Source organism: Aspergillus mulundensis, assembly GCF_003369625.1.
Source record: "Aspergillus mulundensis strain DSM 5745 chromosome Unknown scaffold_0, whole genome shotgun sequence".
In the NCBI taxonomy this organism is placed as follows: domain Eukaryota; kingdom Fungi; phylum Ascomycota; class Eurotiomycetes; order Eurotiales; family Aspergillaceae; genus Aspergillus; species Aspergillus mulundensis.
Genome location: NW_020797888.1, coordinates 4,873,695 through 4,900,476, shown reverse-complemented (window position 1 = coordinate 4,900,476; position 26,782 = coordinate 4,873,695). Strand labels below are relative to the sequence as shown.

Here is a 26,782-nt window from a genome sequence, read left to right as displayed (position 1 = left end):
GTCGAAATGTGGGGTATCCAAGGGTTCAGGGCTGTCTATGCCAGATTAGGTAATCTAATTAAACACCCGCGGATGCAGGTCAACGCGTCACGGCCCCGTACGCGTCAAGCTCCTATCATTGTCAATCTTGAGAGCCAATTTGTTCCCCATACGAGCTCGGTTGTCTCCGTACCCTGAGCTACCTAGCTTGTCCTGTTTTACTCCGGAATACAATGACAGTTATAATCCGGCCCTTGGAGCGTGCATAGACCGCATATCTTCACCGAAACGCGATTGTTACTTCTGCCGAACGATCTCGAATCCTTTCATTCCTTTTTTTAGCGAAAGACAACATGCCCCTACCATCGTCACAGTCATCTGCATCGTCGTCTCCAACCCTCAAGAGAAAACAACCTACGATATCCAGTTTTTTTACGAAGAAGCCACTCGCATCACAGCAATCCCCTCAAAATGAAGCCAGCAGTACGCCCGCTGCTCACCCCAATAAAGCTGCAGACTTCGAGGAAGACATAGTGGCTCCTGCCCCGAAGCGCGCCAAGTCGAATGGATCTCTTGCAGAACGGCCACAAAGCCCAAAGGCGAAGCCCGTGGCTCGCGCGGAGGCGCCACAGGCCTCAAACAGCCAACGAACCGAACTCTCGCAATTCGCTAGCTCCCCTGCTGTTGAGCTGGGGGCAGATAGCACGGTCGAATTAGACGACGAGGAAGCGAAAGCACGGCAGAAACAACGGGAGAAGCTACACCAGAAGTTTGTTCGAAAACTCGGCGGGGCAGATTGCTTGTTGGGAATCGGACGGAATAGCGTCAACGAGACTGCGCCAGTGGAGGAAGCTGCGGAGGGTGAAGAGGATGAGGAGACACCACAACCAGTACAAACAAATCGGAGAGCTGCGGGGAAGAAAGGCGGAGGTAAACTCACGCCGATGGAGAAGCAGGTCATTGAAATCAAGAGGAAGCATATGGACACAATACTACTCGTCGAAGTCGGATACAAATTTCGATTCTTCGGTGAAGATGCAAGGGTCGCTGCAAAGGAGCTTAGCATTGTATGCATCCCTGGCAAGTTCCGATATGATGAGCGTGGGTTTCCTGTGTTCGACGCCGTGGCGAGTTGCTGACTTCTGTCTAGATCCTTCGGAAGCCCATCTCGACCGCTTTGCGTCGGCAAGCATACCTGTACAACGACTTCATGTGCATGTTAAGCGCCTCGTCACTGCTGGACACAAGGTGGGCGTCGTGAGGCAACTGGAGACTGCAGCGCTGAAAGCTGCCGGAGATAACCGCAATGCACCGTTTGTTCGTAAATTGACGAATGTTTACACGAAAAGCACCTATATTGACGATATTGAGGGCCTCGAAGGGTCTACGGCTGGGACGTCGGGTGCTTCATCTACGGGTTATATCCTCTGCATCACAGAGACGAATGCACGAGGCTGGGGAAATGACGAGAGAGTGCATGTGGGAATTGTCGCCGTGCAGCCGACTACTGGGGATATTGTCTACGACGAGTTCGATGACGGCTTCATGCGGAGCGAGATAGAAACGAGATTGCTCCATATTGCGCCATGTGAAATGCTCATAGTTGGTGAGCTATCCAAAGCGACAGAAAAGCTCGTGCAGCATCTTTCCGGGAGCAAGACAAATGTCTTAGGCGATGAGGTCCGAGTTGAGAGAGCGCCTAAGGAGAAAACCGCCGCTGCTGAATCACACAATCAAGTCTCGAGCTTCTACGCCGGAAAAATGAAATCTGCAGACGCCATAGATGATGAGGTTGCTAGCAATCTACTCCAGAAAGTGCTCGGCCTGCCGGATCAAGTTACCATTTGCCTTTCTGCCATGATCAAACACATGACCGAGTATGGGCTGGAACATGTCCTGCAGCTAACAAAATACTTTCAGCATTTCTCTTCACGCTCCCATATGCTCCTCAATGGAAACACCCTTACGAGCCTTGAAGTCTACCAAAACCAGACCGATTATTCCTCCAAGGGCAGTCTATTCTGGACGTTGGACCGCACTCAGACCCGGTTCGGGCAGAGGATGCTTCGGAAATGGGTCGGGCGGCCATTACTGGATAGACGCCAGCTTGAGGATCGGGTCAATGCCGTGGAGGAGCTGAAGGATTCGCAAAATGTCGTGATTGTTGAGCGGATCAAAGCCTTGCTCGGAAGGATCAAGCATGATCTAGAGAAGGGCTTGATCCGGATATATTACGGAAAGGTAAGTATCACGGTCAGTATTCCTCTGGCATGTTCTAACGGCTGCAGTGCTCCCGACCGGAGCTGTTGATTATATTGCAAATGATGCAGATGATAGCCCAGGAATTTGCGGATATCAAGTCACCAGCGGATACTGGATTTTCTTCTCCTGCTATCAGCCAAGCTATTGTGTCTCTACCTGCAATTCTGCAAGACGTCGTGTCATTTTTGGACAAGATCAATATGCACGCGGCTCGAAACGATGACAAGTATGAATTCTTCCGTGAGGAGGAAGAGACGGAGGAGATTAGCGAGCACAAGCTTGGGATTGGGGCCATTGAGCATGAGCTTGAGGAGCATCGACCTGTAGCTGGAGAGGCCCTGGGGAAGAGAACTGTCACCTACGCCACGGTTGCAGGCATTGAATATCTGATTGAAGTCGAAAACAACTCACCAGCTATCAAGCGAGTGCCAGCATCATGGGTGAAAATCAGTGGCACAAAGAAGTTGTCGCGATTTCACACCCCAGATGTGATTAAGATGATCCGGCAGAGAGATCAACACAGAGAAGCGCTTGCCGCAGCGTGCGACAAGGCATTTTTGGCCCTCCAAGCCGAGATAGCGGCCAGTTACCAAACGCTTCGAGATTGTGTGCAGTCTCTGGCGACGCTAGACTGTTTGCTATCCTTAGCCACAATAGCCAGTCAGCCAGGCTACGTGAAGCCTGAATATACGGAAGAGACGTGCATTCATGTCGAACAGGGACGCCATCCGATGGTGGAGCAACTGCTACTAGACAGCTATGTTCCCAACGACATCGACCTGGACAGCGACAAGACGCGCGCTTTGTTAGTGACCGGGCCTAACATGGGTGGAAAGTCCAGCTACGTGCGCCAGGTAGCGTTGATCGCAATCATGGGACAGATAGGCTCCTATGTTCCGGCGCAGTCTGCAAAACTTGGTATGCTAGACGCCGTGTTCACACGAATGGGCGCATTCGACAATATGCTCGCAGGCGAGTCTACATTCATGGTCGAGCTCTCCGAAACAGCGGACATCCTGAAGCAGGCAACCCCACGCTCGCTAGTCATCCTGGACGAGTTGGGCCGAGGCACATCCACCCACGACGGAGTCGCAATCGCGCAGGCTGTCCTCGACTACACGGTGCGGTCTATCCGCAGCCTCACCCTCTTCATCACGCACTACCAGCACCTTTCGGCCATGGTCCATTCATTCGCAGATAACGAGCTGCGCAACGTACACATGCGGTTCAGCGAGTCGGGGTCCGGAACGGACGAAGACATCACCTTCCTCTACGAGATTGGGGAAGGCGTCGCGCATCGTAGCTACGGGTTGAATGTTGCAAGGCTGGCTAATCTCCCTGTGTCGCTTTTGGAGATGGCTAAGCAGAAGAGTGCCGAGCTGGAGGAGAAGATTCGCCGCCGACGACTTGCGGGTCTTGTTACCGCTGTTGGGGATGTGGTTAAGTCGGGCTCGGTTGATGAAGGGGTTATCGAGCGGCTGGTTCGTAGTATGGAGGAATTGTGATTATTACATACTTAACGAAGACATGGACATGTTCAAATACTGCTATGGCACGAATCATTCATTTGCTAGACTAGTCTACTGTAGAGTTGCCTAAGAACAAAACTAGACGTGTGTCCGGAAACTGAATTTGTGAATCCAATGTATGTACAAACGATCTTATTTCAGCAGTGATTTCAGATTTGATTGCTAGTGCTAACCCAACTTAAGACCCACGACCGAGGGAATTCTCGATCAAAGGTGTACTCGGTTGATCCGAGTTAAGTCATAGTTAGGGCTAGAATATATAAAGCGATCCAGCTAAGTAAGATAGGGAAGATACTGAGAAGTGTGTCAAGAAAAATATTTTGAGGAATATAAATTTCCATTATGGTATTTGATGGTTAATATTCTATACTATGTGAATTCCTTTTTTTCTTCTTAAACCAGTTGCGCCACCCATGATGTATGCAAATGCAGTACAGCCCGTAGGACTCAGACTCGCTATGCTAGAACAACACAAAATGAGTGCATAATGCATGTAAAACAAAAACAAAAAGACAAAACAAAAACGAAAAACATTCCAATAAAGAAAAGGATCATGAGCTGATCATGGCATCATGCGGGACCGACTGGAATCTCTGGTCCTCACTTGTGCAGTGTCGAGAGGAGTGCCTCAAGGTCCCCCAGTAGCATCCACGTCAACAACCTCAGGGGTCCTCGTCCCCGCGCTACTAGAAGCCTCAGCCTCAGATTCCTTCGCACGGCGCTCCTCTTCCTCCTTCTCCTCTTTATCCTCTTCCTCCTCCCAGCTATCCGCGACCTCGACGGGCCGCGGGGGAGACGGACGGCGTGAAGCCGCTTTACCCGCGCCAACGCCCGATCGCAGGACAAGTTTCTCCTTCCTGAAGCCGCTCCCGTCATCGTTCAATGCAAGAGCTGTGTAGAAGGACCCCGAGCCCACGGGTGTGCGAGAAAGCGGCGTGCTCCTCGCGCTCCCCGTGACTCCATTACCCCGCTTAGACGCAGCGATTTGCGCCCATCCGCCCTCGGAGCTGGCCTGGGCTTTGGATGCGTCGCGCTGTGCTTTGGCTTCTGCTGCTACGAGACGCTGGGCTTCGCGCTCCTTGGCTCGCTGGCGTTCGCGGAGCTTGACACATTCGGAGACGCTCATGCCGCCAATGCCGACTGAGACGCCGTTGCCGAGGCCAAAGATGGGTGGTGTCCAGGTTGTGGGTTTGAGGACAAACACATGGCGGTGAGGTTCTGGGTCGTAGCTTTCGCTGACGAAGCCATAGTCTGTAGCGAGGGAATGGATAAAGGCTCGGATTGAGGATTTGGCGGGTTGAGTTCGGATGGAGCGTTGGCTTGGGTTTGTGCTCGTGGCGAGGGAATGGAGTGTTGATTCGTGGGATTGGAGAGTTGAGAGGGATGACGTCGAGGAGAGCTGGACGTACAAGTCCAGAGTTTCGGTAGAATAAGGGAGGTTCGTCGAGGTGATGGCGTTTTGTGCGAGAGTGGTTGATGGGTTGATGTCGACGCCCAGAGCAGCCGCGAGGGAACGGTTGCGCTCCAGACGGGCGCACTCGTCGTCGCATGAGAGTGGGGTGACTGCGGAGAGGCGCTGCGGTTGCTGCAGCTGTCCCTTTGATGTCACGGCTTTCGCCGCGTTGCATCGTCGGTCTTGACGCAGGCGTCCACAGCCACATGCTACTGTGATTGTGGACTCGCAGGGTGTCTTCTCCGCGCAGGGGTACGGAGCATGGCACGGTTCCGTGCAAGGGTGCCCACAAATCGTCTTCGTCTTTCCACATGCCTGTTGGCAAGGCTGTAAGGCGTCTTCGCAGTCGCCTGGCCGGTGACAGTCCTTCTGACAGTAGTGGGAGCCGCACTTGAGCAGCTCGCCGCAAATCTGTCCGCAGCGGACATCTGCCAGCCAGCAGGGCTGATTCTTCAAAGTTCGCTTACCGCAGAGACAAGTTTTCTCTGTCAAGAAGGGGCACTTGGGGCAAGATTCATCATCTGTATGACAGTTATGCGCCGTCTGAGGATGGCCGCACGGTTTGGGACGTTCACAAGAGAACGAGCAAGCCGGGGGCTGTGTCCCGCAGGGCAACGGCGGATACAAAACTGTTCGACCACAGTTGCAGTGTACTTCCTCGAAGATGGCTTCCCTGCAGGTATTGCAAGGGCCCTTGTGACAGATTTCCGGGCATGTATGGCGCCCGCATTTCAGCGTGCGGCCACAGATCCGGGTACAAATATGCTCAGCCTCCACGTCCTCGTCGACAGGGCGGAGATGAGACTTTAGCTTTCGCCGCGCAGCCTGGCGTTCAATCGCTTTCTGTTCGCCAGGACAGCATCGTTCGGCACATGCATGTCGCCCGCAGTGCAAGCCTGCCTTGCAGACCCGGAAGCACTGAGGAGGTTCGATCGAGCCTTGGTGGCAGACGCTCTTGAATGAGTTGCGTCCGCAGCGGCAATCTATGGAGACCGTCCGCATGCAAGCGCCGCAAGGTCCAGTATGGCAGATCTTTTCGCAAGGGTGTCCACATGGCAGGGTCTTGCCGCAGGCTTCCAAGCAGTTAGAAATTGGGTCTTCACACGATGACCTAGGTTTATATCCTGGAATATCGGCTAATAATGTCTTTCCGCAAGGGCAATGTGACACTACGTCCGGTGATTTCGGACAATGAGCTGCCTGGGCATCTTGAGGGTGGCATCCTTTCTGGCAGGAGTGGACGCCGCAATCGAAAGAACGACTGCACACATCGCCGCAACTGAAGCATCCAGTCCACTCCTCAACATTGCCATCTTCTTGAAGCAACTCACTATCCAGTTCTTCGTCCTTGGAGCTGCAGAGCATTTCGGTCTCTACCTTACCACAGTAACAGCGCGCGTCAATCTTGACTTCACACGCCCCGCAGAGACCTTCATGGCATGGTCGAGTGCAGGTGTGCTCACCGCATGGTAGCAGATCACCGCAGATCTCGCCACAGCTCCATCCGTTTTCGTAGTCTGTGTCTTGACAGCGCTTCGTAGACGAGTTCCTACCGCAGAAACAATCTTGGGTCGGTCCCATCGCCGTACATGGCTTACATGGGCCGGCGTGGCATGTCGAATCACAGGGATGTGGGCAGCCCTTACGCTTTCGGGAGCAAGTCTGCCCGCAAGAATGAGGCGGGAGGCCAGGATAGGAACGCGGATCAACCTCTTTCTCACACCAGCAAGTATAGCTTGATGGAAAAACTTCCTGGGCGAGGTTACAACCGGGACACCTCCAAGCACGAGGCCCGCTAGATTCCCCGTTCTCACCGACGTTCCGGGACGGATCCTGCGCCGCGGCGCCCTCGTTCTTCGACCATTTCTTGACACAGCTCAAGTGGAACACAGTCCAACAGAGCCCGCACGACCAAACGCGCGTTTTCCGGCCAACTTCGCTCGTACAAATCGGACACTCGTAGAGGTTATGCGCGATATCTTCATGGATCCGGGTAGTGATATCCTCGGCCTCTGATTTCGTAGTAACCTTCGGCGCGCGTTGTCGAGGAGCCTTCGCCTTCCCTTTGCCTTTTGCTGAAGCAGCATTGCTCGAGGACGGTGTCTCGCCATTGACCGGCGGAACAGATCCAGGCACAAACGCCGGCGCATTAGCCCTCAATCCTGGGTCTTCTGTATCTTCCGCCGCCTGTTGTCTATCATCCTCCGAAGTCTCCTGCGACTTCGTCAATCGTCCTCCAAATGTCCGCCTAGACGCTCCCGAGCCGATTTGTTTATCACCACCCCGCACCGGACTCTGTCGCTGTCCTTCTCCATCCGCCGAAGTATTCCCGCCACCTCGGCCACCCCGCCGCCGCCTCGGACCGCGCCTTGATCGCTGACCCGTCGTATTCGAAGGCGTCGAATCACTTGACTGCGGTGTGTTCTGAGACTGGGGTACGGAGGGCGTCGGCGCTGGCGCCCGAGCTACGGGCCGATTTTGCGGTTGCGATTGTGGTTGCGGCGGTCGTTGCGCCTCGGAAGATTGTGTTGATTCCTGTTGTTGTCGTCGATTGGCATTTCCTCGACGGCCTCGATTTCCACGTCTGAAATTCCTAGGAGCCCGGGGAGCGCTACCGTCCCCGGTGGTGGTTGTAGTTGAGCTTGACATTGTAGCTGAGCTTGACATTGGCGATAGTGGAGTCTGAACCGGCAAACTCGAACGTGCACTTGGGTTCATGCACGAATATGGAACGCTGAAACGCACGGGACTCGACCTCGAACTTATAGACGTAGAATACAAAGAATTGAAGGTTGAAAGGGAGAGAGATTGAAAGGTCCCTTTGAGGCGAGGAAGCAAAGCCTGAGGCGAGGGAAGAGAATGGAACTCCAGGGACCAAAGAAAGTCGAAAGCGGGCAGTTCCTGGGCCTTAATAAGACTGTGGCAAAGGTGGCTCCGTTTGCTTGCAAGTCCTGCAGTACTTCATTGTCACATTCTGCTTTCTTCATTATCTAACAAAGCACTGAATGGATTCCTGGTATTCACAGTCATCTCCTGGCCGTGGCCCATCTTGCAGTGCCGCTGGTGGTGACTCATACGCTCTAGACAAGCCTCGCCCGAGTCATCATCACCATTACTCATAGTGGACCTGTGCATACGAGATGTTGAACATGTGAGATAAGCTGCTTGTAAGATAAACGCCATAAAATATCATCGCTATGCGGTCCTCAACTGGAGGAAATAGTAGGCGACTAGACATCCACCCATGCAACCCGTTAAACATCAGGATTATATAGACATTTAGAAAAACAACACGATTTCCCCTCGCTCATTCTGTTTTAGACGCAGTGTTCGCCACAGATCCTTTTCATCATCCACTCTTTGTTCGCGGTCTGCGCGACTACGACCTTGGCCTCGACCGCGATCGCCATCCAGTTCGTCCGAGAAGTCTTTGTGGAATCGCTTAAGAACTTTGTTGACAGAGAATCCTCGGGTGCTTTCAGGTCCCTTTGTCACCAGAGACATGAAGTGCGCAGCCATCTGGCGCTGTGACTCGTCGGGGTGGTTTTCTTGTCGGTAGACAATCATCTCGCGGCCGTCGTCTCGAGGAGAGTCGGGATACTCGACCTTCTTAGCACGGCGCGACGGACGGTCTCCGTCGGCCTGCGCACTACTCTTGCGCTTAGTTTTCAGGGCCTCCGAAGAGGGGGCCTGATCGTCATGGCGGACCTTGTGAGTCTTTTTCGCTTTGCGAGGCTCGGTTTCGTTGCCAGCAACACTGCTTCCGGAAACGCTGGATCCAGCAAACATAGAAGAAACTAGTCGTTCAGCGCGGTTCTTAATTGAGATGCCCAAGCCTGCGTCTCCGTGGCCTTCTTTCTCGTCGCGCCGTGTGCGCTTGAGAGGCGACGAAGGATCCTGATACCGTCGGCGCGGGTTTTCCAAGTCATCCTCTCCATCTAGAGAAGGCGATCGAAGCATGCGGTCGAGTCCGCCTGTTAGACCGGAATGAAGCATCGGGGTTCCTGGGTGGTTAACCACACTAGATGGGGCCTCAAGCATAGGAGTATCTGCGTCCTCCATGTCATGGTCGTCGATCCGGCGCTTTCGCTTCTTTTCGCTCGCAGTCGTCGCCAGAGTGGGGGGTGACTGCTTCCTCTCTCCACGACGTTCCTTCTTTTTCTTCGGGGCAGGAGTCATGAACTCCATTGACGCAGCAGCATCCTTGTTCGGATACATTGGTGGCTGAATGGGCCCGGAGCCGTAAGAGAACCCATTCTCCTCGTATTCTTTGTTTCCGTCATTGTCTTTAACACGCGCCGACGTCTGAGACGCCTTGAAAACCGAAGGCGCGTGATCCTTCATCTTCATTTGTTCTTTGGGTTCGGCGATAGAGACCTTGGACGCATTCGGTGTCTTTTCGTCAACTAAAAAGTCGAATACATTGACTTTGCCGCCTTCTTGAGCCGGGGCCGACTTGTTTTGGTTCGGAGTAGGAGGAGTGGGAGCAGCGGGGGCAAGGTTGAGTTGAGAATCGGGGGCGTCTTCGACGTAGGGAGCACGGTGACCGTTATTCGTCTTCGAGTTGTTATTGTTCTTGTTGCCGTTCTGGTTATTATTATTGTTGTTGTTGTTGTTGTTGTTGTTGTTGTTGCCTTTGCGGCCGTTTTTGGCTGGCTTCTCCTTATAGAGTGCGCCCTGGTATTTCTGGGCCTCGCTCATACATGACTAGAAGACCGTTAGCATTGAATCCTGAGTCACAAACATGCACTGCTGTGTTGGCGCCGCTTGTCGACAGGCCAATGCCTGGTCAAGCGCCACATGCGGACCGGCGCTGCGAATACGAATCAGGCCACCCAACCAGTCTGATACAAACACCAACAATGAGAGCAAATCATAACAGTGTTATCCGTACCGTATGAGCTCTGTAAGATGTTCCTTGAAAGTGGACCATACAATCAATGCAAGTAAAGCTTGCGCCGCGGCATTGGTTGCGATGGGGATCAAGCTTCTTCTTGGTGAGGATGTCACCGCACGCCTAGAAGCAAAAGCTCGGTTAGCACTTGATATAATATAGTCTCTAACCCGGCGACTCGTGTTTCGACGCCAAAATGCACAATCGACTCACCTCGCACGAAAACGACACCATGTTGACAAGGCCCCGCGATGTTATAACCCGCTTAACAGCGCAGATGCAAGAACAACCTTCCTGGCACAGATGATAGAGATATCAGATGAAAGTGCGACTCCTCAATTAAGACCGAGACTCTCCGCGCAAACGATAGGACGAAGAAGGTCGAAAGGTCGGTCGAATTGTCTTTGTTGACAGAGAAACAGAAGCCAACCTAGTAGGCAACAGAGGAAATGAGAACGAATGAGGCGACTCGATAAGTCGGCGCAGCAGCCCAAGCAATCCAAAAAAAAAGAGCGCGCCTGTCCTTCAAGAGCGTTCTTCGATTTGCGCTTTCCTTGCTGGATTCTTTTCTGGCGCGTTCAAAAAAATGAAGACGAAATCAAAGTGGAAACAGTGGGTAAACCGAGCTAGTCCTATCTGGGACGAACAGGATCCGCAGTCTCTGCCTCGGAAACCAGGCGCTAACCCCGGGTCTCCATCGCGGACGTAGATCTCGTTGACATATCTTGATGCTTGACAGAAGTCTCAACTTCCAACTTCCAACTATCGTCTCTTTTTGCAAGATGCTGAAACGCTGCCGCCTTATGTCTCACCTCTTGGAAACTCAAAAAGGCAATCTCACTCGAGGCGCGGTTCCCCGAGTAGATAAGACGCCAAATTACGACTATGGCACCAACAACAGCAACCATTGGCCTGAGCACAAGACTTGAACCGAATCATTCTTGCAACCAGGAAGAGCCAGGGTCGCTCAGCAGTCTGAGCAACGATCGACAGATTCCACCTTTAGGAGGGTAGGCATGCTCTTCGCCAACAACAGTGGTTGAAGTAGCGTGAGCCTGTCAGGAGACTCGCTCTGGCGCACACTGCACAGCCAAGGATAGATAATGGGCGCTTGTTTGCGGATCGCCCCTCAATTTGGCTCTTAGTTCGGCGCTCATGGAGGGCAGTTCGTGCCGCTAGCATAAATGTCTTGCAGCAAAGCATATACAAAAGTATACGGAATACTCCGGGACCCGGGCAAGCATTCGAGGTGAGACAAGGTTTCGCGATCCATTCGCTGCTCGCGATCCATGTCCTGCATTGGGTCGTTCGCTGAGCTCAGATAGACCTGCGATCGAATTTATCCTTTCGCGGAGAACCTTGCTCAACCGAATCTCTACTGAACGATACAGTAGCACCATACTGGCTGCGCGTCAGGCCTGGGTCAAGCGGTATATTTGCACTTGCGCATACAAAGCCGATCACAACGGCGAAAGAGCCAAGTCGAAAAAGTCAACACACCATCAATTTCGGGTCACCTGCGCGAGTCACAGAGGCAGCAACGTTTACAAGCGAACAGTCACGCGCACAGCTATGCCTATTGGTGTCGCTTTTGGTAGAGGGCCTCCACATGTTTACGGCTCATATTATGAAGCTTCAACCTTCCAGTCTTTCCCGTATCCGGACTTGTACGAGACCCTTCGCGTACTCGGTAAACGAGTGCTCATATATAGGAGTTCTGATTGCTCGTTATAGCTCAACGATTCGAACAGAGATTATTGTACATCCAACGCCAGCGTTGGTTATATGCACTGATATCTGGGTATCTAGAAGTACGCACGGACAACTCAGTTCGTGTCACGTTGGTCTACCCACCGCGCGTGATGCTAGATGAAGATTCACTTTTAGTCAAGGTTGGTAGAGTGATGCAAGAGGTTGCACTCACGGCTCCCGAGATATCTCTACAGGCGAGATACTGCCATCCTCAGCGCTGTTTTCGCCGGGAGCTGGCTTGTGCTCGCTGGCAGAACCACTGCTCCCGTCTCCACCTGCCTCATCTCCACAGCCGCAGTCATAAAAGTCGCCGATCTTATTGCAGTCGAACGCTGGCTTCTCGAGCATAGCGTTGACCTCGTTGTGTATGAAGCATCCCCATCCCGCCGCCGCATTACGCGAAGATACCTGCGGAGGGTACTGCTTCAGGTGTCCTTGAAAGTGAGACGCGCATTCACCGCTAGTTTGCTTGTCAGCATCCGGGCGCCGAATGAGCGAACAGTGGCAAACTATACCATGGGTAGAGTCGCGCAAAAAGGTAAATGTATGAACGGAGCGTCTCTTGTTGCTCTTCAGTGGGGTCTTCGGGATATCGAGCGAGCATGGTGTGGAAGTACTTCCATGTTGCGCGACCTAATTCGGCTCTTGTGGATGATTAACGCACGGTCTGAGTCTAAGCCTGGACTTCATACTTTGCCGTCTCATTGCCTAGGCGAGGCATCACGATGTCTCCCTTCGTTAAATCATCTTTGATGGGCGTCGATTTCTCGAGATGACCGGGAGCTCGGACTGCAGGACTGGGAGGTCCGTGAGGCTGGATGAACAAAATAAAAAGGAAGAAGATTAAGAGAGAAGCGCTGATTAGAATGCGCCTTGTGATTTGGCGGTTGGCCATCATTAGGAGAAGAGTCACGGTTCCCTGGTCAAATGGGGCGAGAGAAGCATGCCCTGCGGCGATATTCGAGTCGCCGAGTGCTAGCGGAGAGAGCAGGAAAGCATCAAAACATCAAGACTAAAGAGAGTGCCGAGATGGTTAGTATTCAATGAGAGACTGAGAGGTGATATTGACCAAAAAGCCACAGTTCATGGCCTTTGCATGGGCAAAGTGGTCTGAGCCTGAGCAAATTACGGGGTACAGAGTAGCCTTTGTTTGGAAATGGTGTAGCCCACGTGGATGCATAAACTGAATCAACCATGCTTAGTCACTATTCTAATGTGCTCATGTCAGGATCTATAAATTACAACGCAATCGATTGAAAGTTGCACTGGGCGCATGATAGGTCCTTTATAATATATGTCTATATAGCAACGTCCAAAGCTTCTGCTCCTACCTGTTTACTAGCCCACTTAGCTGCTGCCTTGAAATGCTGGGGCCCGGACTCCGAAGTCAACTCCAACTCAATGCGGGGAGAAGATTACATAACGCCCCGATGCCGATCCCTGCGGCCGCCATTTTTCGGCCTCGAACCGACTCCCGAGCCTCAAGTTCTCAATCCGCATCGCCAAACCCGCTCGGCTACCAGCAAGATGGCGTCTGTCCGGTCCTTCGCCTTCCAATCCCTCTCGCGGAACCGCACCCCATTTATCCGCTCTCAACAACGCCGATGGGCTCAAGTCCACGATGTTCGCTTCCTCGCAACCCACCGCGATCCCAACCAGGTCCTCGATAGATACCGATCGAAGCTCAACCAAAAGGCCCAGCAGTGAGTTAACAGAGCGCTTTGACCGCCCATTCATACAAGTTCTGACAACAAAATCACAGGGAGGGCTTCGAGTCCGTCGAATCCCTAAAACAAGCGCACCAAGAAAAGATTGACAAGCTGCGCCGCGAAGCATCAACAATCCTCACCCCGGAACCCCCAAAGCCCTCCGCAAAGCCACACACACCCCCTCCGCCTCCAACTCCCCAATCCTCCGCACAATCACAAGTCGCCGCAGCCGCCAAATCCGCCTCCTCAACCGGCATCAAACCCCTCAGTTCCTTCCTAGACGTCGAGAAAGTCCGCGCCCTCCCCCCGAAGGAAATCGAAGCTATCTGGCGTCTCCGCCACGCCTCGAACCCGACTTCCATATGCGCTGTGATTCCGGTGGAAACATACCAGCGCATTGTCTCCGCTGCGCGCCAGAACCCGCAGTTTATTCTCCCGCTTCCCCGCTCCGCTTCCGAGTCGCAAGGTGCGGAGCCTAGCGCCCCCGCGGCCGAGGAGCAGGGCGGTGCGGATATCCATTTCCTACAATGGGCTTTCCACCCGCCTGCGTCGGCTCCCTCGGCCGTTAACTCGCATACTTCGACCGTGATCTTTACCCCGCTGGCGGCGTACAAGCTGCATGGTGCTTATGCGCAGCCGCATACGACCATCACGCACCATCTGGACCTTGCGGATGAGAAAGGGTTGGTTCTTATGCACGGTCAGGTTATGCCTGATTCTGGGGTGTCGACAACCGAGGCTACGTGGCTGGTTAGCTGCGTGCAGCGTTTCTATGATTTCGGTGGCCAGGCGAGTGGGCGGAAGGGCGAGCTGCTGCGCATGTTCACCCAGGGTGATGTGCAGAACTTTAAGATTGAAGAGTTGATGGCCGAGGCGGAGAAGTTGTAGGTTAGATAGATATCATGCGTTACGTGTACTTTAGCATTCTTGTATAACATTTGACGTTTTTTTTGGTCTAACAATCTTGGTAGGTAGGGCAGAAGAACGGTGAAAAACTTGGCTTGCATAGTGACAAGCCTGGTACATTGTATTAACTGGATATAGAAAAGGCGCCTCCATAATATACTCAATCGAAATCCAAACCCAGACGCCAATCTAGAACGTAGAACCGAAGCCTGGCCCATCAACTCCCCGTTTCGCATCCGCATTACAGCTATTATTATGGTGTATGGTGCTCGCCGAAGAGGTGAAATCCTCTCAAAGAATGTATGCGTAATAGGGACGGTGAAGCAATCTGAAAAACGCCCAGCACTACCTCCAGTGGATCTTCACGTCCAAAAGATCGTGTCTGGAAGTAGGCCACGGTAAAGTACAAGAAAGATAAAACAAAGATGGGGTATGAGTCGCTAAGCCGCTGATGCCTTGCCGTCGAATGAAACAGGGGGATTCAGGCATTATCGCGTGCTGTTCCGGGTCCCAGTTGGCGCGGTCATGTAGCGCTTTCGTGAGTCGTGAGATGGACAGAAAGGTCATTAGTTGTGTTTGAGTATCTCTTCCGTGACAAAGGTCTCAATATGCTCGAAGTAGTCTGGCTCGGCGACACTGTCGTTATGTGCACCGTTAGGCAGGGTCCGCCATACTTTGCGCTTCGAGTTACAGATGGCAAAAAGTTGCGTCATGTTTGATGGCCTGCCACAAGTTAGTTATTGATGTTATGCATAGAGACTTGATGAAGACGTACGGTACAATCTCGTCTTGCAGGCCGCTGAGGAAGAGTATAGGAGTTTTGGTAATCTTCGGCAGAACATCCTCGCTTGTCCACGTCTGATGACAGAAACGAGCAAGATATCGCGCGGGAGGAAAGACGCTGGATCTTGTTAGTAAAAACACGAGACTGATTAAACCCCATGAGACGTACCTTGGTATTAATTTTCGGATGCTTAAAAAGGTGTTCTCGAGAATCAACCCGGAGATACCACCCTTGTCTTCGTTGTTAGCCACAAGGTTGATGGCCACGGCACCCCCGAGACTCTGTCCATATACGACAATCCGCGTGTTCGCCGTCTCTCCCCGTTGTCGCAGGTGGTCAAGCGCTGTCTGGGCGTCGATCTTTAGCCCATTCTCATCCGGCACACCGGTGGATAGCCCGTAACCACGATATTCCAACATCATAACATGACAGCCCAGGTACTCTTGCATAATTTTCGCAATCGGTATCCGATGGCCCACATTGCCCGCATTTCCGTGGAACATCAAGACTGTAAGGTTCTGGTCTACTCGTTTGGGAGGAGCACGGATGAAGTAGGCATGCAAAGACTCGCCATCAGGCGTGCGAAGCTGAAGCTCCTCATAGTCCTCAATACCAAACTGGCGAGGCTTAGGAACATTTGTGCGTGCGTCCGTGGGGATGTTTCGGGGATATATCAGTTCACTGCACACGTTGTCAATTTCATGAACCAGTTGCACCAGAATTGCAGTTTAGGTGGGACAAACTTTTGCTTGAAGTACAAGAGACCACTGGCAACGACAGCTAGCCCAGACGATGCCAGCATCGGAAGGCGCATCCACTGAACGGCGTTGTTGGTCATACTGGCTATACTCCATGACGGTGGGGGCGGCGGAGATTCCGACATGATGAGTGTCGCACGGGGAACGAAAGAGTGACAGTAATTGCAGACTTAGAGTGCTCCAAACGTGTGAGGTGCGAGAAGATCGGCACCTTATATCAGCCTGATAGCAAGTCCAGCCACCACGACTGTAACAGATGGGGGAGGAATAAAAAGTTGAAAGCCTGCTGGTCGCATGAAATGATGTACATTCAGGAGGCTTCGGGCCATGTTGCGGGGAGAAGACGGCGGGAAGCTTGACCAATGGGAGGGCATACAGCCTACACCGCCTGGCGGAAGCAGCTCCAGCTTGCTTGCCCACGTAAGGCTCGCCTGCCTGAGCTCTGAAGCTGCTCTCATCACCTCTCAATTCAACTTTCATCACACACCCCTACAATCACCTCTAATTCTGCTCACAGAAGATATACTCACGCAGCTGCCAAATTTTGATCCTCGGCCAATCTTCACACGAAACGTCTTATCATCCGCCAACACCATGGTCGCCAGTCACGGTATGACGGGGATGCTCGGAGAAGGTTAGAAGCTACTCCATACTGCTCTAATATATCCTACGGTAGCACTAATATGCTGCTTAGATGGAATTCACATTGATATGAATCACTTGAAGAAAGGGGAGGTCAAGTAAGTCTCATGGATCCAGATTCGCGCTTGATGACCTGATCTAACACTACTTCTTCCAGCCTAGGAACATCAATGTAAGCGACTTCGATGCGGTATCAAGATCCATTCAACTAACATACGATCCTCCAGCATGGCGATCAACTTCAAAGACGGCGTTATTCTGGGCGCGGACAGCCGAACAACAACCGGAGCTTACATCGCCAACCGAGTTACGGATAAACTGACGCAAGTCCATGATACCATTTGGTGCTGTCGATCTGGCTCCGCTGCCGATACACAGGCTGTGGCAGACATTGTCTCCTACCACCTCAACATGTACTCTATCGTCAACAACGAGCCCCCGAGCACCCAGGTTGCAGCCGCGCTGTTCCAGGAGCTATGCTACGAAAACAAGGACATGCTAAGGTAGGCCATCTATGTACCATCTCGAAATGAACTCATTGATTGACTTGCCATTGCAGTGCCGGAATTATCATCGCGGGCTATGATCCTCGACACGGCGGCCAGGTGTACTCGATACCTCTGGGTGGATCGCTGCACAAGCAGGCATACTCAATCGGCGGGTCTGGATCGACTTACATCTACGGTTACTGTGATGCGAACTGGAAGGAGAACATGACTGAGGAGGAGGGCGTCAACTTTGTCAGATCGGCACTGCGGGAGGCGATTAAATGGGACGGCAGCTCAGGCGGCGTTATCAGGATGGTAGTCTTGACGAAGGATGGAGCGCAACGACACCTGTACCTGCCGGACAACGGCTACACCGCGCCCGGTACCACCAATTAAAGCCATCCGCAAATGGCAATGACTATATTTGCATGCTAGTTATCAAGTGAATGACTCCTACTTTTCGGTGTTTCGCTTGCGATTCAAGCTCTCGAATCTCGCTTTACCGCGACGTATCAAAGGACCTGGCTCATGCACCCGCAGCGATCTCTCAGCTGTACGTACATTGAACAGATCTGCGTCATATCGCTAAATGAGAGGTCATGCAAGCGGCTTGTTGTACCAGTAAGACTAGCGAGATCCGCATTGCTTTTTCGCTGCATGGCAGAGGGCAATCGTGATCAGAAAGACAGTCGGTAACTCGCATGCAATATCAGCAGTAGAGAGATAAATAATCCGGTTGAGGTTCAAACGACAGGGTCCGGAAGTCGTCCGGGGCCGTATATAGACTGCTGGGGCGGGGTGAGGGCCGTCAGTGAGGGTGGGTTTCGGCATCACGACTACTCTTCCGCGACCACCAATCATCCGATCATCACCACCAGGTGCCCTTCCAATGAGCCGCCATTCGCCCGTTCCAGTCCCTGTATGTCCGGCAGGAATCCTGCTGTCTCCCGTCCTGGATCTTGGATTTCATACCTGTCCTTTGAATTCGGAAGCTAACATTCAGGTGGAATCGCGGCCACCAGTGATATGGAGGCTCAAGGTATCAGGGGCGTTTGCTAGAAAAAAGGAAACAGAACTAGCACCTGGAAAGAGCAAGTACGCAAATAAAAGACATGCCAAGTGCGTACTCACCGTACCAAGACTGCAGCGATGATGCATCTGAGGTATATTCTCCTTGATACGCATAGGCAGCCGATCCTTACCATGCCGTTATTCTACGGTGATTCGGCGGAGTCCTGTATAAATCTAGGCGATTGATCGTCGAACAGTTGGGCAGGATTTGATATCAGAGTGTTTGTTGTTGTTGTTGTGTCGGTAGTATTCTGCTGACTGTCGCCGACTGCCGGTGGACCCAGGCCCGTCCGTCAACCAGCCTTGCCGTCATCTTCATCGCCATCATCACTTCCTGGCTATCGAGGCCTCTCCTCCGCCACCGAGTTAGCTTCCCTCCCTCTCCTTTTCTCCCCGTCCCCTACCTTGCTTCCCTTGGAGGTTCTTGCTCTGTACTATACATTTTTCCTCCTTCCGATCTATCAGCTTCTCCACTGCAATGAATTGCTCCATTGCTGCCTCTCGCTCGTGAATCCCTTCCACTTCAACTCTGTCTGCCGGGTCGGAGTGCGCTGCGCACTAAATGGCACAGTGCACCCCCAAGTACTCTGGCCCATCGCGATCGCTTTCACCGAGGGCTCTTCCGTTTCCGCTGGTAATAATTGATTAATTGTATCCAACCCCGCGTCTCTTATCTCATGCCATTGCTTGCTTTACCCCCCGGCGCCTCTTTCTCAACCCCATGTACCTACCTGAAGCCTCCAACACCCCCTCATTGCATCTGTCGATGCAGTACTGTCGCTGACCTTGGCTTAGAGCGCTGTGGCTCAAATATATTATTATTGATTAACGCTATCCCGTCGTCTTCATCGCAACAGCCTGGGCATGGAATCGGTCGTTCTTAACTATTCGCAATCCAACCATAGTGACAGCACCTACACCATGCTGGGAACTGCCGTCCCTTCGGAACCTGTCTATCGACCTTCTTCACGTCAACCCGCTCAGCCGTCATCGAATCTTGACACCGGCTCTATATCTACCTCGTCCAATAACACCCCCACCTTGCCAGCCCCGCCATCGGCATCTGCCGCAGGTTCAGCCCGATTTTCATCCCAAGATGTTCCGGCCTACATCAGGGAATCATCTCATACCAGTTCGCAATCCTCGGAATCTTCAACAGTCACGCCCGGGCCGACCCCTATACCTGTACAACAGCAGTCTGGATCAATGAACCCGCCATCTGGCGTGCATACTGGTTATGGCGGGCAACCGGGCACTGGCTCTGCAGGCCGGCATACGGCGAGTCATTCTTCCCCAGCGTCTCCGCGGCTGAGACCGACCTTACAGTCTCTTCGGTCACTGGGAGGCTCAGAAGCTAGTTCTCCCAGCCGCATCAAGATCCGTGACCTGTCTCACATTCAGAGCTTCGCTAGCGAAGAGTTTCTAGCTCAGCCACAGAGGAGCCGGGCACCCGGAACTTGGGCTCAAGAGCGCCAGTTCGAAATCAGTTCCATGCCGGTCACGGACATCATCGAAATGGTCGCAGGCCTCCTAACCAAGATCACTAGCACCAACGATTCACATCATGAGCAGGTTCATCGACAAATGCCCCCTGTCGATGGGTCAAGTAACCTGACCCAACAAGCGCACAGCGTGCTTGCATTCCATGGCAAAAACGTCCCGAGCATAAGTATACTGAGCTATTTGACCAGGATCCACAAGTACTGTCCTACGACCTATGAAGTTTTTCTCAGTTTACTAGTGTATTTCGACCGCATGACCGAGATGGTCAATAAAGGTCAATTAGACCGTCTACGCGGTCGCTACAGTCGTACAGACGCCCTGCAGTCTGACGGCACAATCAGACCCAGATCTTCTGAATCATCCGCCGCGCAGCGGGCTCATACTTCACCCATGGTAACCCCGCCGCCGTCCGCTGGTATATCAGCTCAAGACCCGGCGTCGTCATCACCTATCTCTCCAGCCATGAATCCGCAAGGAGATGACCATCTCTCTCACTTTTTTGTCGTGGATAGCTTCAACATTCATCGGCTAGTCATTGCGGGCGTAACCTGCGCTAGTAAATTCTTCTCTGATGTATTCTATACCAACTCTCGATACGCAAAGGTGCCTTTTCCACGACCCCATTCTTGTTCTTTGGCTAACTCGCAATAAGGTCGGAGGTCTCCCTCTAGCTGAGCTAAACCACCTCGAACTCCAGTTTCTCCTCCTCAACGACTTCCGCCTCTCAATTCCGGTCGAGGAACTTGAAGCATACGGAACCATGCTGGTGGAGTTCTATGCCAGGGAAATTGTAGCCCAGCAGCAACATCAACCGCAACCCCAAGCAGGGTTTATGACACGAGGATCGGGATCGGACGAGATGTACATGCGCTCCCGCGCGCATCCTGAAGTCCGCCAAACTAGCACGCCGCCTTGAAACATTATCATTATAAGACATCATTAGTCGACCTATCTATAGTCCGGCTTGGTTACTATATCATTAATTTGCGCCCTTTAGCCCGCCGAGCCGAGTTTCTTTCCCCAACTGCCTCGAACTAGCAGATCTGGCGCTACATGTCCGAATAGGGCCATGATGTCGAGTGGACATCCAACTCTTCCTTACGCATCCTCTACTTTTCACCCCCACTTACTACCGCTTTCATGAATCAGTTGATTTTGATCTGATCTGGATGGCATCGCATACCCCTCTTGATGCCTTTCTCTGCTTGCTGTCTTTCAAGCCACGACGATTCCCCTCTTATCTCGTTCTATCCATAGACCTCCTCTGCCCGGGTTTGTCTTGGCTTTCCCTCAATCTCTTGTCCTGTGGACAGCATTATACCTGCTTCATTTCATTACACCACTTCCGGTTTCTTTGCCCTGGGCTCTGTTTCGCGTACCTACCTATATCATGCCTATTTTTATACCTGCCATGTACACAATGACTTAGTACCGAACCCGGTACTGCGCTTATTGTTTGTCTGTTGACCGCATATCGGCATTCACACGTCACGTTGGTTGGCATTTTTGGGCGTTGACTTTCTTCTCTTGTTCTTCTTTTGCTCATTTTCCAGTGACATTGTTATTACCTATAGCTTATGGACCATGGCCAGGCGTCTTCTCCTATACCTTTCTCTACCTACATGTACGTTGGGCGTCCTGATTACTTGACAAAGACTGATTCGATTCTGCTCTGTTGTCTTCAGCCAGCTTGGCGCTAATTCACCTATATGGCGGGCATGGGATAATCAATTGGAAGCAAGTGCCCCTTTGATGCAGTATCAGAGGTCGTAGATGAGTTTGTCTGTCTTCAAAAGACCGAGTTTGGTGCAGACAGCAGTAAACAAACGAATCTCGGCACAGGAGTCTATATAAGCGTTATTTGTAGTTCCGTCCCGGCCCGTCCACACTCCACAACCACCGCCAAGTCAAGCCAAGACCGCCGACTTCCAAGTTCCAACCTCAGCCCTCGAAACAACATCCTCCAAACCTTCCCACCAAGACGCTACTAGACCATCAGCTTCAATCATCAATTGAACATCCTCGGTGGGAACTTACCATGTCATTTTGGTCCTTTCAACAAGCCCGGCGGCAGTCACCAGAACGTGTCGAGGCGATGTTCCCACCAACCAACTGCCATGGTTAGCGATGCTCGCCTACGGGGTTCAAATCAGGGCAACTTACCCCCATCGCCCTCCGGTGTCTCCAACACGCCCGGTGGCTATCGATCAACCTAGAAGAAGGAAAGTGAAGTGAAGGCGATGCTCCCACCAACCAACTACTGAACGTCAGCGTTGTTCTATCCTTGATTAAACCAAGCACGAAGACTTACCCCCATCGCCCTCCTATGTCTCCAACAAGCCCGGTGGCTGAGAATCACGCAAGAAAAGAAAACGTTGGCTGCGGCGTTGATACGCCAGCCCGATCTATAAATCATCAGCGTAGACAGTGTGGCCTTGCAGGCCATATAGAAGTTTTGAAGGAAGGGAGGGATATGTCAGTGGACAACGAAACGCGGGTGGGGAGGGGTCACCAATTGACTGGGCAGTCAGGCCCAGAATGGACCATATTTGATCCTGAGCCTTTTCCGAATGCCTAGCCATACTGCCACTGCATCCGCGGGATACCAGTCGGGATTTTGGTTTTGCAGGTCGGCGATTTCATTCCAGGAGCACATTGTCCCTTGGCGGCAGGGTTCCATGTGGCGATACATCTGGCCCCAGGGAGCAGTACTCCACCATGTCGTGTAATGGCTATCCTTTCTCGAGATCACTCGTCGACCGCCGATCATCTCGAAATCGTACTCGGGATTGTGCTTCACTTTCCAAGCCGTCAGGTATTTACCCTTGCCGAACTCGCTCTCGGGATGGACGTCCTTCTCGGGATCGATGTGGCGCTCGAACTCCGTCACGGTGCAATACTCGTCAAACTGAACGCGCTTGGTCGGCTTCACTTTGAAGAAAGCATCGTAACACTTTCTCATAGTGCTTTTACCCTTGGCCATGGCCGAGCGGAGAGGTCGGGCCTTTTCGGCTTCGGCCTTCTCGAGTTTAGCGTTCTGTGCGATCTCTTGCGCCTTTCGGTGACGATGCAAGGTTTCTAAATCCCAATTAGCGGAGTGCAAGTGTTCCAATGGGTCAATCCATCTATCGATGGTGATGATTTCGATCTCTTGATCAAACCGGACGCCCTTGCGCTTAACCCAAGGCCTGAGCTTGATTTTGGGAGCCACAATTATCCGTCCTTCGGGCTTCAAGATTGACTTCAGCTGCGTGTTCTTGCCCGAACGTGCAGACCGGATTTGAGTAAATCCAACAGAGCGTGCAGGGTTCCGCCGTTGTGGACCTTTCACACTTTCATTGGGCCAGAAGTCTGTGCCGTCCAGAACGGGAGTCGACGGTTTTGGCATCTTGACAGGAGACTTGTTGAGTTGGCTATCACTCTGTGGAGGGGAGTCAGTCAATTCTATCAAACACGCAACGACAGGTATCCAAACCAGAGAAGGAGGAGGAATGCGAGGGGTTTGACGGATGAGACGAATCGGTCCGACAGGAATAGGGTTGAGAGGAGACGGTCTGGGTGCTCTGGGTGCAGTCGAGAACACCCGACCAACAAGATTCACCAAAGCGCTTGGTCGGAACATTGCGACTTAGGAGGGAGAGAGAGAGAGAGAGAAGAAATGGGAAAGGGAGCGAGAGAGAGAAATGGGTGAAGGAGGAGAGAAGCAGAAGCAGGGAAGCAAAAAGGCAGAAGCCAGAAAGCAATACACCAGATGGGAACGATGAAAACGCAGCGTGGGCAAAGCACGGTACTAGCAATCGAAACAACCAAAAGGTGTGAAGAGGAAAGAAAGAAAAGAGGAAAAGCATTTGGAGGGGGGATTGAGGGGGATTTTATACCCACACTCAACACAACACCGGAGCTTGAGCACATTCACCGAAGAAACTCCTCGACCATAGCAACAACCATAGCAACCATTCACTCCAGGCTCCCTGGATTCGCCCAGAACACCGGAGAAGCTCGTCGATGTCCACATTGGGAGTGACCCTACGGGTTCGGATTACAGTGAATACCTTCTACGCGCTGGTCCAGTCAACCAGGCTAATGGGCCTCCCAAAAAGCGACACGCGAGGGCTCAAATTGAGACACCTCACCTGGTTTGACGAGCTTGAATCGGCTCTTTCACTACTGCGCTGCGCTCCACTCAAGGTAAGTCTTCGAGAAAAGACGCTGCCGCATGGTGCCATAGCAACGAGCATCGCAGCACCACCTCCGGCACCGGGAATCACAATGGCAAGTGTCTCACTCTCAGAGCGCATGGCGGCCTTCAAATACGGGCCTCTAGAGTCTACGACTCTACACAGCACTTGTTGAAGTTGAGAAGACCGCGTGGAGAAACATCTTCAACCCTCCCGCATGGCTTCTCTTCCTAGCAGCCATGTGCGTGTCCCAGTGTCCAAGAAGAAGTGGCGCGGGGATTGATCAGTACTAGGTGAGTGCGTAATTCTGTAAGCATCTATCTAGAAGTCTTGTTGGCCAGGTAAGTGGTTGATTGAACCTTGGAATAAACATAACCGGACCTGCAGTGTTCCTCTGGCAGCTCCGGTGAACAGATGCAATGATAAAGTCACCCGCCATTTACTACAGAACTTCTTTGCATCCCCTACTGGATGGATGATTACCAGTAGAAGTTAATATGTCCAAGGGCCTATGAACAAACCTCGACACAGATATAGTGCTGTGGTGCATACATGCAGTATTCCAGTGTTAATCAATCATGCCCCGAAAAATGCAATGCTCATTAATATATGAAGATGCTAGAAGCAATGCTATCCACATAAGCAATAAGAGAACCGGCATGGCGTGGAACGGGAAAAAGATAATAAGACGAAATGAATGCAGAAGAGAAAGGTATATTGATGGCCAAGAACAAAGCGCATCAGTCAATACAGCAGCAAGCCCGGCTCGTCGTAACACATGCTCATGTTTATGTCCCCGATCTTAATTCATCATCTCATCTCATTCATCCAAACCAACCTCATTACGCCCAATGCAACTAATTATTCAGCAATCCACATCCATCCCAGTGGGCATGAAGACAGAGGTATACATGTATCTACGGTAGACGTGGCCAATGTCTACCAATCATTCAATGCGCGGCGGGCTCCTCGATTTCTTCCCGGAAGGGCTTAAACTGGCTCTGGGGCACGACGCACGGTCAGCAACAGAAGGAGAAATAGACAGAGAAGAGGGCGAACATACGATCTTCGCCTTTCGCCTTCTTTCCGGAAACTCTCAATCGTCTTCGCTATCTCCTTGCGGCCCGAGCGAGCGTCTACCTTGGAGCCACCCAGACTCATGCTAACCTTCTCGTTGGAGTTTGCGCGGAGGAGTCGTTTCAGGAGGAGCTGGCGCATGTTCAAGCATACAAAGACGCCGCAGTCGCTGCCGTTCTCTTGGATCGGTGAATCCTCGAGGTTGACGAATCGTATCGGGCGGTTGAGGAGGGCGCCGAACTTCATCGTGACCGTTTTCGCCTCCCAGTAGTTCCCCGGTGGTAACGAGTCGTAGTGGAACGCTATCCCGTCGACTATCGAGATCAGGAGCAAAGACCAGTGTGTGCCCCCTTCGGCTTCTGTGACGTTTCGGCAGTCGTTTATAGGGAGGAAGACGTGCGTTGTGCGGGTGAAATCCGGTAATGCGTCTCGCAGGGAATGCGGATTCTCGGTTTGGTAGATCATAAAGGACATGCTCGGTCGTAGGAGGACGATATTGGATGTCTTGTATTCTGTGAGAAACTCGCGTTCCAGGTACCTGGCACAAGTCAGCCAGTCAGTCATGGCGCCGGTCACCGTGCATCTCGAAACCCCGGACTTACTCCTCCCAGAAAGAGATGATCTACCAGCAGGTCAGCTTCGGTCTCTAGCACACAGTCCAAGCATAGTCAAACGAACATTGTCTGTAAGCCAGTCATCCTTGAGAGATTGTAAATCGCCTCTTGTCACTAAGACCCAGGCCGGAGGTTAGCAATCCCCGTTTCAAGCAGGGTAGAATTCCCAACGTACACCTGATATCGTGATCTATGAGCTCCAACCCAGTCAGAACGCCTCGATCCTGTAACTAACCGACGCAAATTCTCGTGGGGACTCACAGCTAAGGTATGCGTCATCCGGATTCAACTGCGCGCCCATTAATCCATGTCCTGAGATCAACGGGCGACAAGCCCAGCAAAGGAATGATTGCAAGACATACCGTATCGCCGAACCGCCTCATCCGTTTCTGGAGCTTTCCGAGCCCCCCGTCCCGCATCTTATCCGATACCGGTAGTCTAATCGCGGAACTTTATTGTCTCGACCAGCACGCGGAACTTTAACACAATAGTGACTTGAGATTTGCGATGAGCACGAAGCTTCTGCAAGGCTCTGGGCAGAGTACGCGGAGCGACAGTGATCCCAGAAGTCCACAAGCCGGTGTTGGAACAGGTCGCTGCAGTTCGTAGTGACGTGGGGGAGGGAGGTACAAGCGGGGGTATTGGCGGCTGGATCAACACTTCGACCACGGAATCACACTGGGCAGGGTTTCAAAAGAACTATAGTGGGCCGACGAGGATCGTAGTCGTGAGCGATTGACGAGCAGGGACAGTGACTGGAAGCAAGGAAAGAGAAGCAGAAGGGTTGGCTGCCTGTGACAAACGACGATCAGGCTGGTGCCACTCTGGGGAAAGCCGTGGCGCAGAAGGAACGTCACTCTGTGGCGCTGTGGCTTGACTGGCGACCTTCAACCTTCATTCCAAGGCCACAAGGATACGAATACGAGAACTGTGCTAGTAGTGAAGTAATGAGACTCTTATTGTTAAGGGGTATCTAGATGTACATGCCACGGCCATCCTTGCGGATCTTTCAGTATTCTCTTCCATGCTCACGGCCTAAAGCAAACACCGGCTCCCGCAAAGCAAATAACCATCAACTCGCTCGCCAAATGGATAGAACTCGAAAATGGAAGCAAATAGAAAAATAACCAGTGAAAAGGGACAAGGTTCGTACAATATCATATCATGAAGCAGGGCAGAAAAC

At 52.3% G+C, this 26,782-nt stretch overlaps 10 protein-coding genes across 10 annotated transcripts; 4 read left to right on the top strand and 6 right to left on the bottom strand.

Moving 5' to 3' along the window:
- Window positions 1-332: 332 nt before the first annotated feature.
- On the top strand, window positions 333-3,746 carry msh3 (mismatch repair protein MSH3; the record flags this gene model as incomplete). The annotated part of the gene is made up of 3 exons (XM_026743352.1): window positions 333-1,080; window positions 1,130-2,220; window positions 2,268-3,746. The coding sequence occupies 3 exons, from the start codon at window positions 333-335 to the stop codon at window positions 3,744-3,746; spliced, it is 3,318 nt and encodes a 1,105-aa protein (XP_026609197.1).
- Window positions 3,747-4,398: 652 nt separating this feature from the next.
- DSM5745_01335 (putative NF-X1 finger transcription factor) lies at window positions 4,399-7,872 on the bottom strand (the record flags this gene model as incomplete). The annotated part of the gene is made up of 2 exons (XM_026743351.1): window positions 4,399-5,405; window positions 7,038-7,872. 2 exons carry the CDS (start codon window positions 7,870-7,872, stop codon window positions 4,399-4,401), a joined length of 1,842 nt encoding a protein of 613 aa, XP_026609196.1.
- A 630-nt stretch (window positions 7,873-8,502) lies between these two features.
- DSM5745_01334 (uncharacterized protein) lies at window positions 8,503-10,351 on the bottom strand (the record flags this gene model as incomplete). The annotated part of the gene is made up of 3 exons (XM_026743350.1): window positions 8,503-9,930; window positions 10,118-10,240; window positions 10,331-10,351. The coding sequence occupies 3 exons, from the start codon at window positions 10,349-10,351 to the stop codon at window positions 8,503-8,505; spliced, it is 1,572 nt and encodes a 523-aa protein (XP_026609195.1).
- A 1,686-nt stretch (window positions 10,352-12,037) lies between these two features.
- DSM5745_01333 (flavin-linked sulfhydryl oxidase ERV2) lies at window positions 12,038-12,473 on the bottom strand (the record flags this gene model as incomplete). Its single annotated transcript, XM_026743349.1, has 2 exons — window positions 12,038-12,378; window positions 12,422-12,473. The coding sequence occupies 2 exons, from the start codon at window positions 12,471-12,473 to the stop codon at window positions 12,038-12,040; spliced, it is 393 nt and encodes a 130-aa protein (XP_026609194.1).
- Window positions 12,474-13,396: 923 nt separating this feature from the next.
- DSM5745_01332 (ATP11 family protein) lies at window positions 13,397-14,466 on the top strand (the record flags this gene model as incomplete). Its single annotated transcript, XM_026743348.1, has 2 exons — window positions 13,397-13,572; window positions 13,632-14,466. 2 exons carry the CDS (start codon window positions 13,397-13,399, stop codon window positions 14,464-14,466), a joined length of 1,011 nt encoding a protein of 336 aa, XP_026609193.1.
- Window positions 14,467-15,050: 584 nt separating this feature from the next.
- Window positions 15,051-16,151, bottom strand: DSM5745_01331 (alpha/beta hydrolase; the record flags this gene model as incomplete). Its single annotated transcript, XM_026743347.1, has 4 exons — window positions 15,051-15,207; window positions 15,260-15,385; window positions 15,437-15,949; window positions 16,012-16,151. The coding sequence occupies 4 exons, from the start codon at window positions 16,149-16,151 to the stop codon at window positions 15,051-15,053; spliced, it is 936 nt and encodes a 311-aa protein (XP_026609192.1).
- Window positions 16,152-16,620: 469 nt separating this feature from the next.
- pre3 (proteasome core particle subunit beta 1) lies at window positions 16,621-17,552 on the top strand (the record flags this gene model as incomplete). The annotated part of the gene is made up of 5 exons (XM_026743346.1): window positions 16,621-16,660; window positions 16,721-16,766; window positions 16,826-16,840; window positions 16,896-17,171; window positions 17,228-17,552. The coding sequence occupies 5 exons, from the start codon at window positions 16,621-16,623 to the stop codon at window positions 17,550-17,552; spliced, it is 702 nt and encodes a 233-aa protein (XP_026609191.1).
- A 1,596-nt stretch (window positions 17,553-19,148) lies between these two features.
- DSM5745_01329 (putative cyclin-dependent protein kinase complex component) lies at window positions 19,149-20,646 on the top strand (the record flags this gene model as incomplete). The annotated part of the gene is made up of 2 exons (XM_026743345.1): window positions 19,149-20,333; window positions 20,383-20,646. 2 exons carry the CDS (start codon window positions 19,149-19,151, stop codon window positions 20,644-20,646), a joined length of 1,449 nt encoding a protein of 482 aa, XP_026609190.1.
- A 1,611-nt stretch (window positions 20,647-22,257) lies between these two features.
- Window positions 22,258-23,352, bottom strand: DSM5745_01328 (uncharacterized protein; the record flags this gene model as incomplete). The annotated part of the gene is made up of 1 exon (XM_026743344.1): window positions 22,258-23,352. One exon carries the CDS (start codon window positions 23,350-23,352, stop codon window positions 22,258-22,260), a length of 1,095 nt encoding a protein of 364 aa, XP_026609189.1.
- A 1,506-nt stretch (window positions 23,353-24,858) lies between these two features.
- Window positions 24,859-25,900, bottom strand: DSM5745_01327 (Ulp1 protease family protein; the record flags this gene model as incomplete). The annotated part of the gene is made up of 6 exons (XM_026743343.1): window positions 24,859-24,909; window positions 24,968-25,523; window positions 25,588-25,607; window positions 25,664-25,713; window positions 25,775-25,789; window positions 25,861-25,900. 6 exons carry the CDS (start codon window positions 25,898-25,900, stop codon window positions 24,859-24,861), a joined length of 732 nt encoding a protein of 243 aa, XP_026609188.1.
- Between the last annotated feature and the right edge of the window lie 882 nt (window positions 25,901-26,782).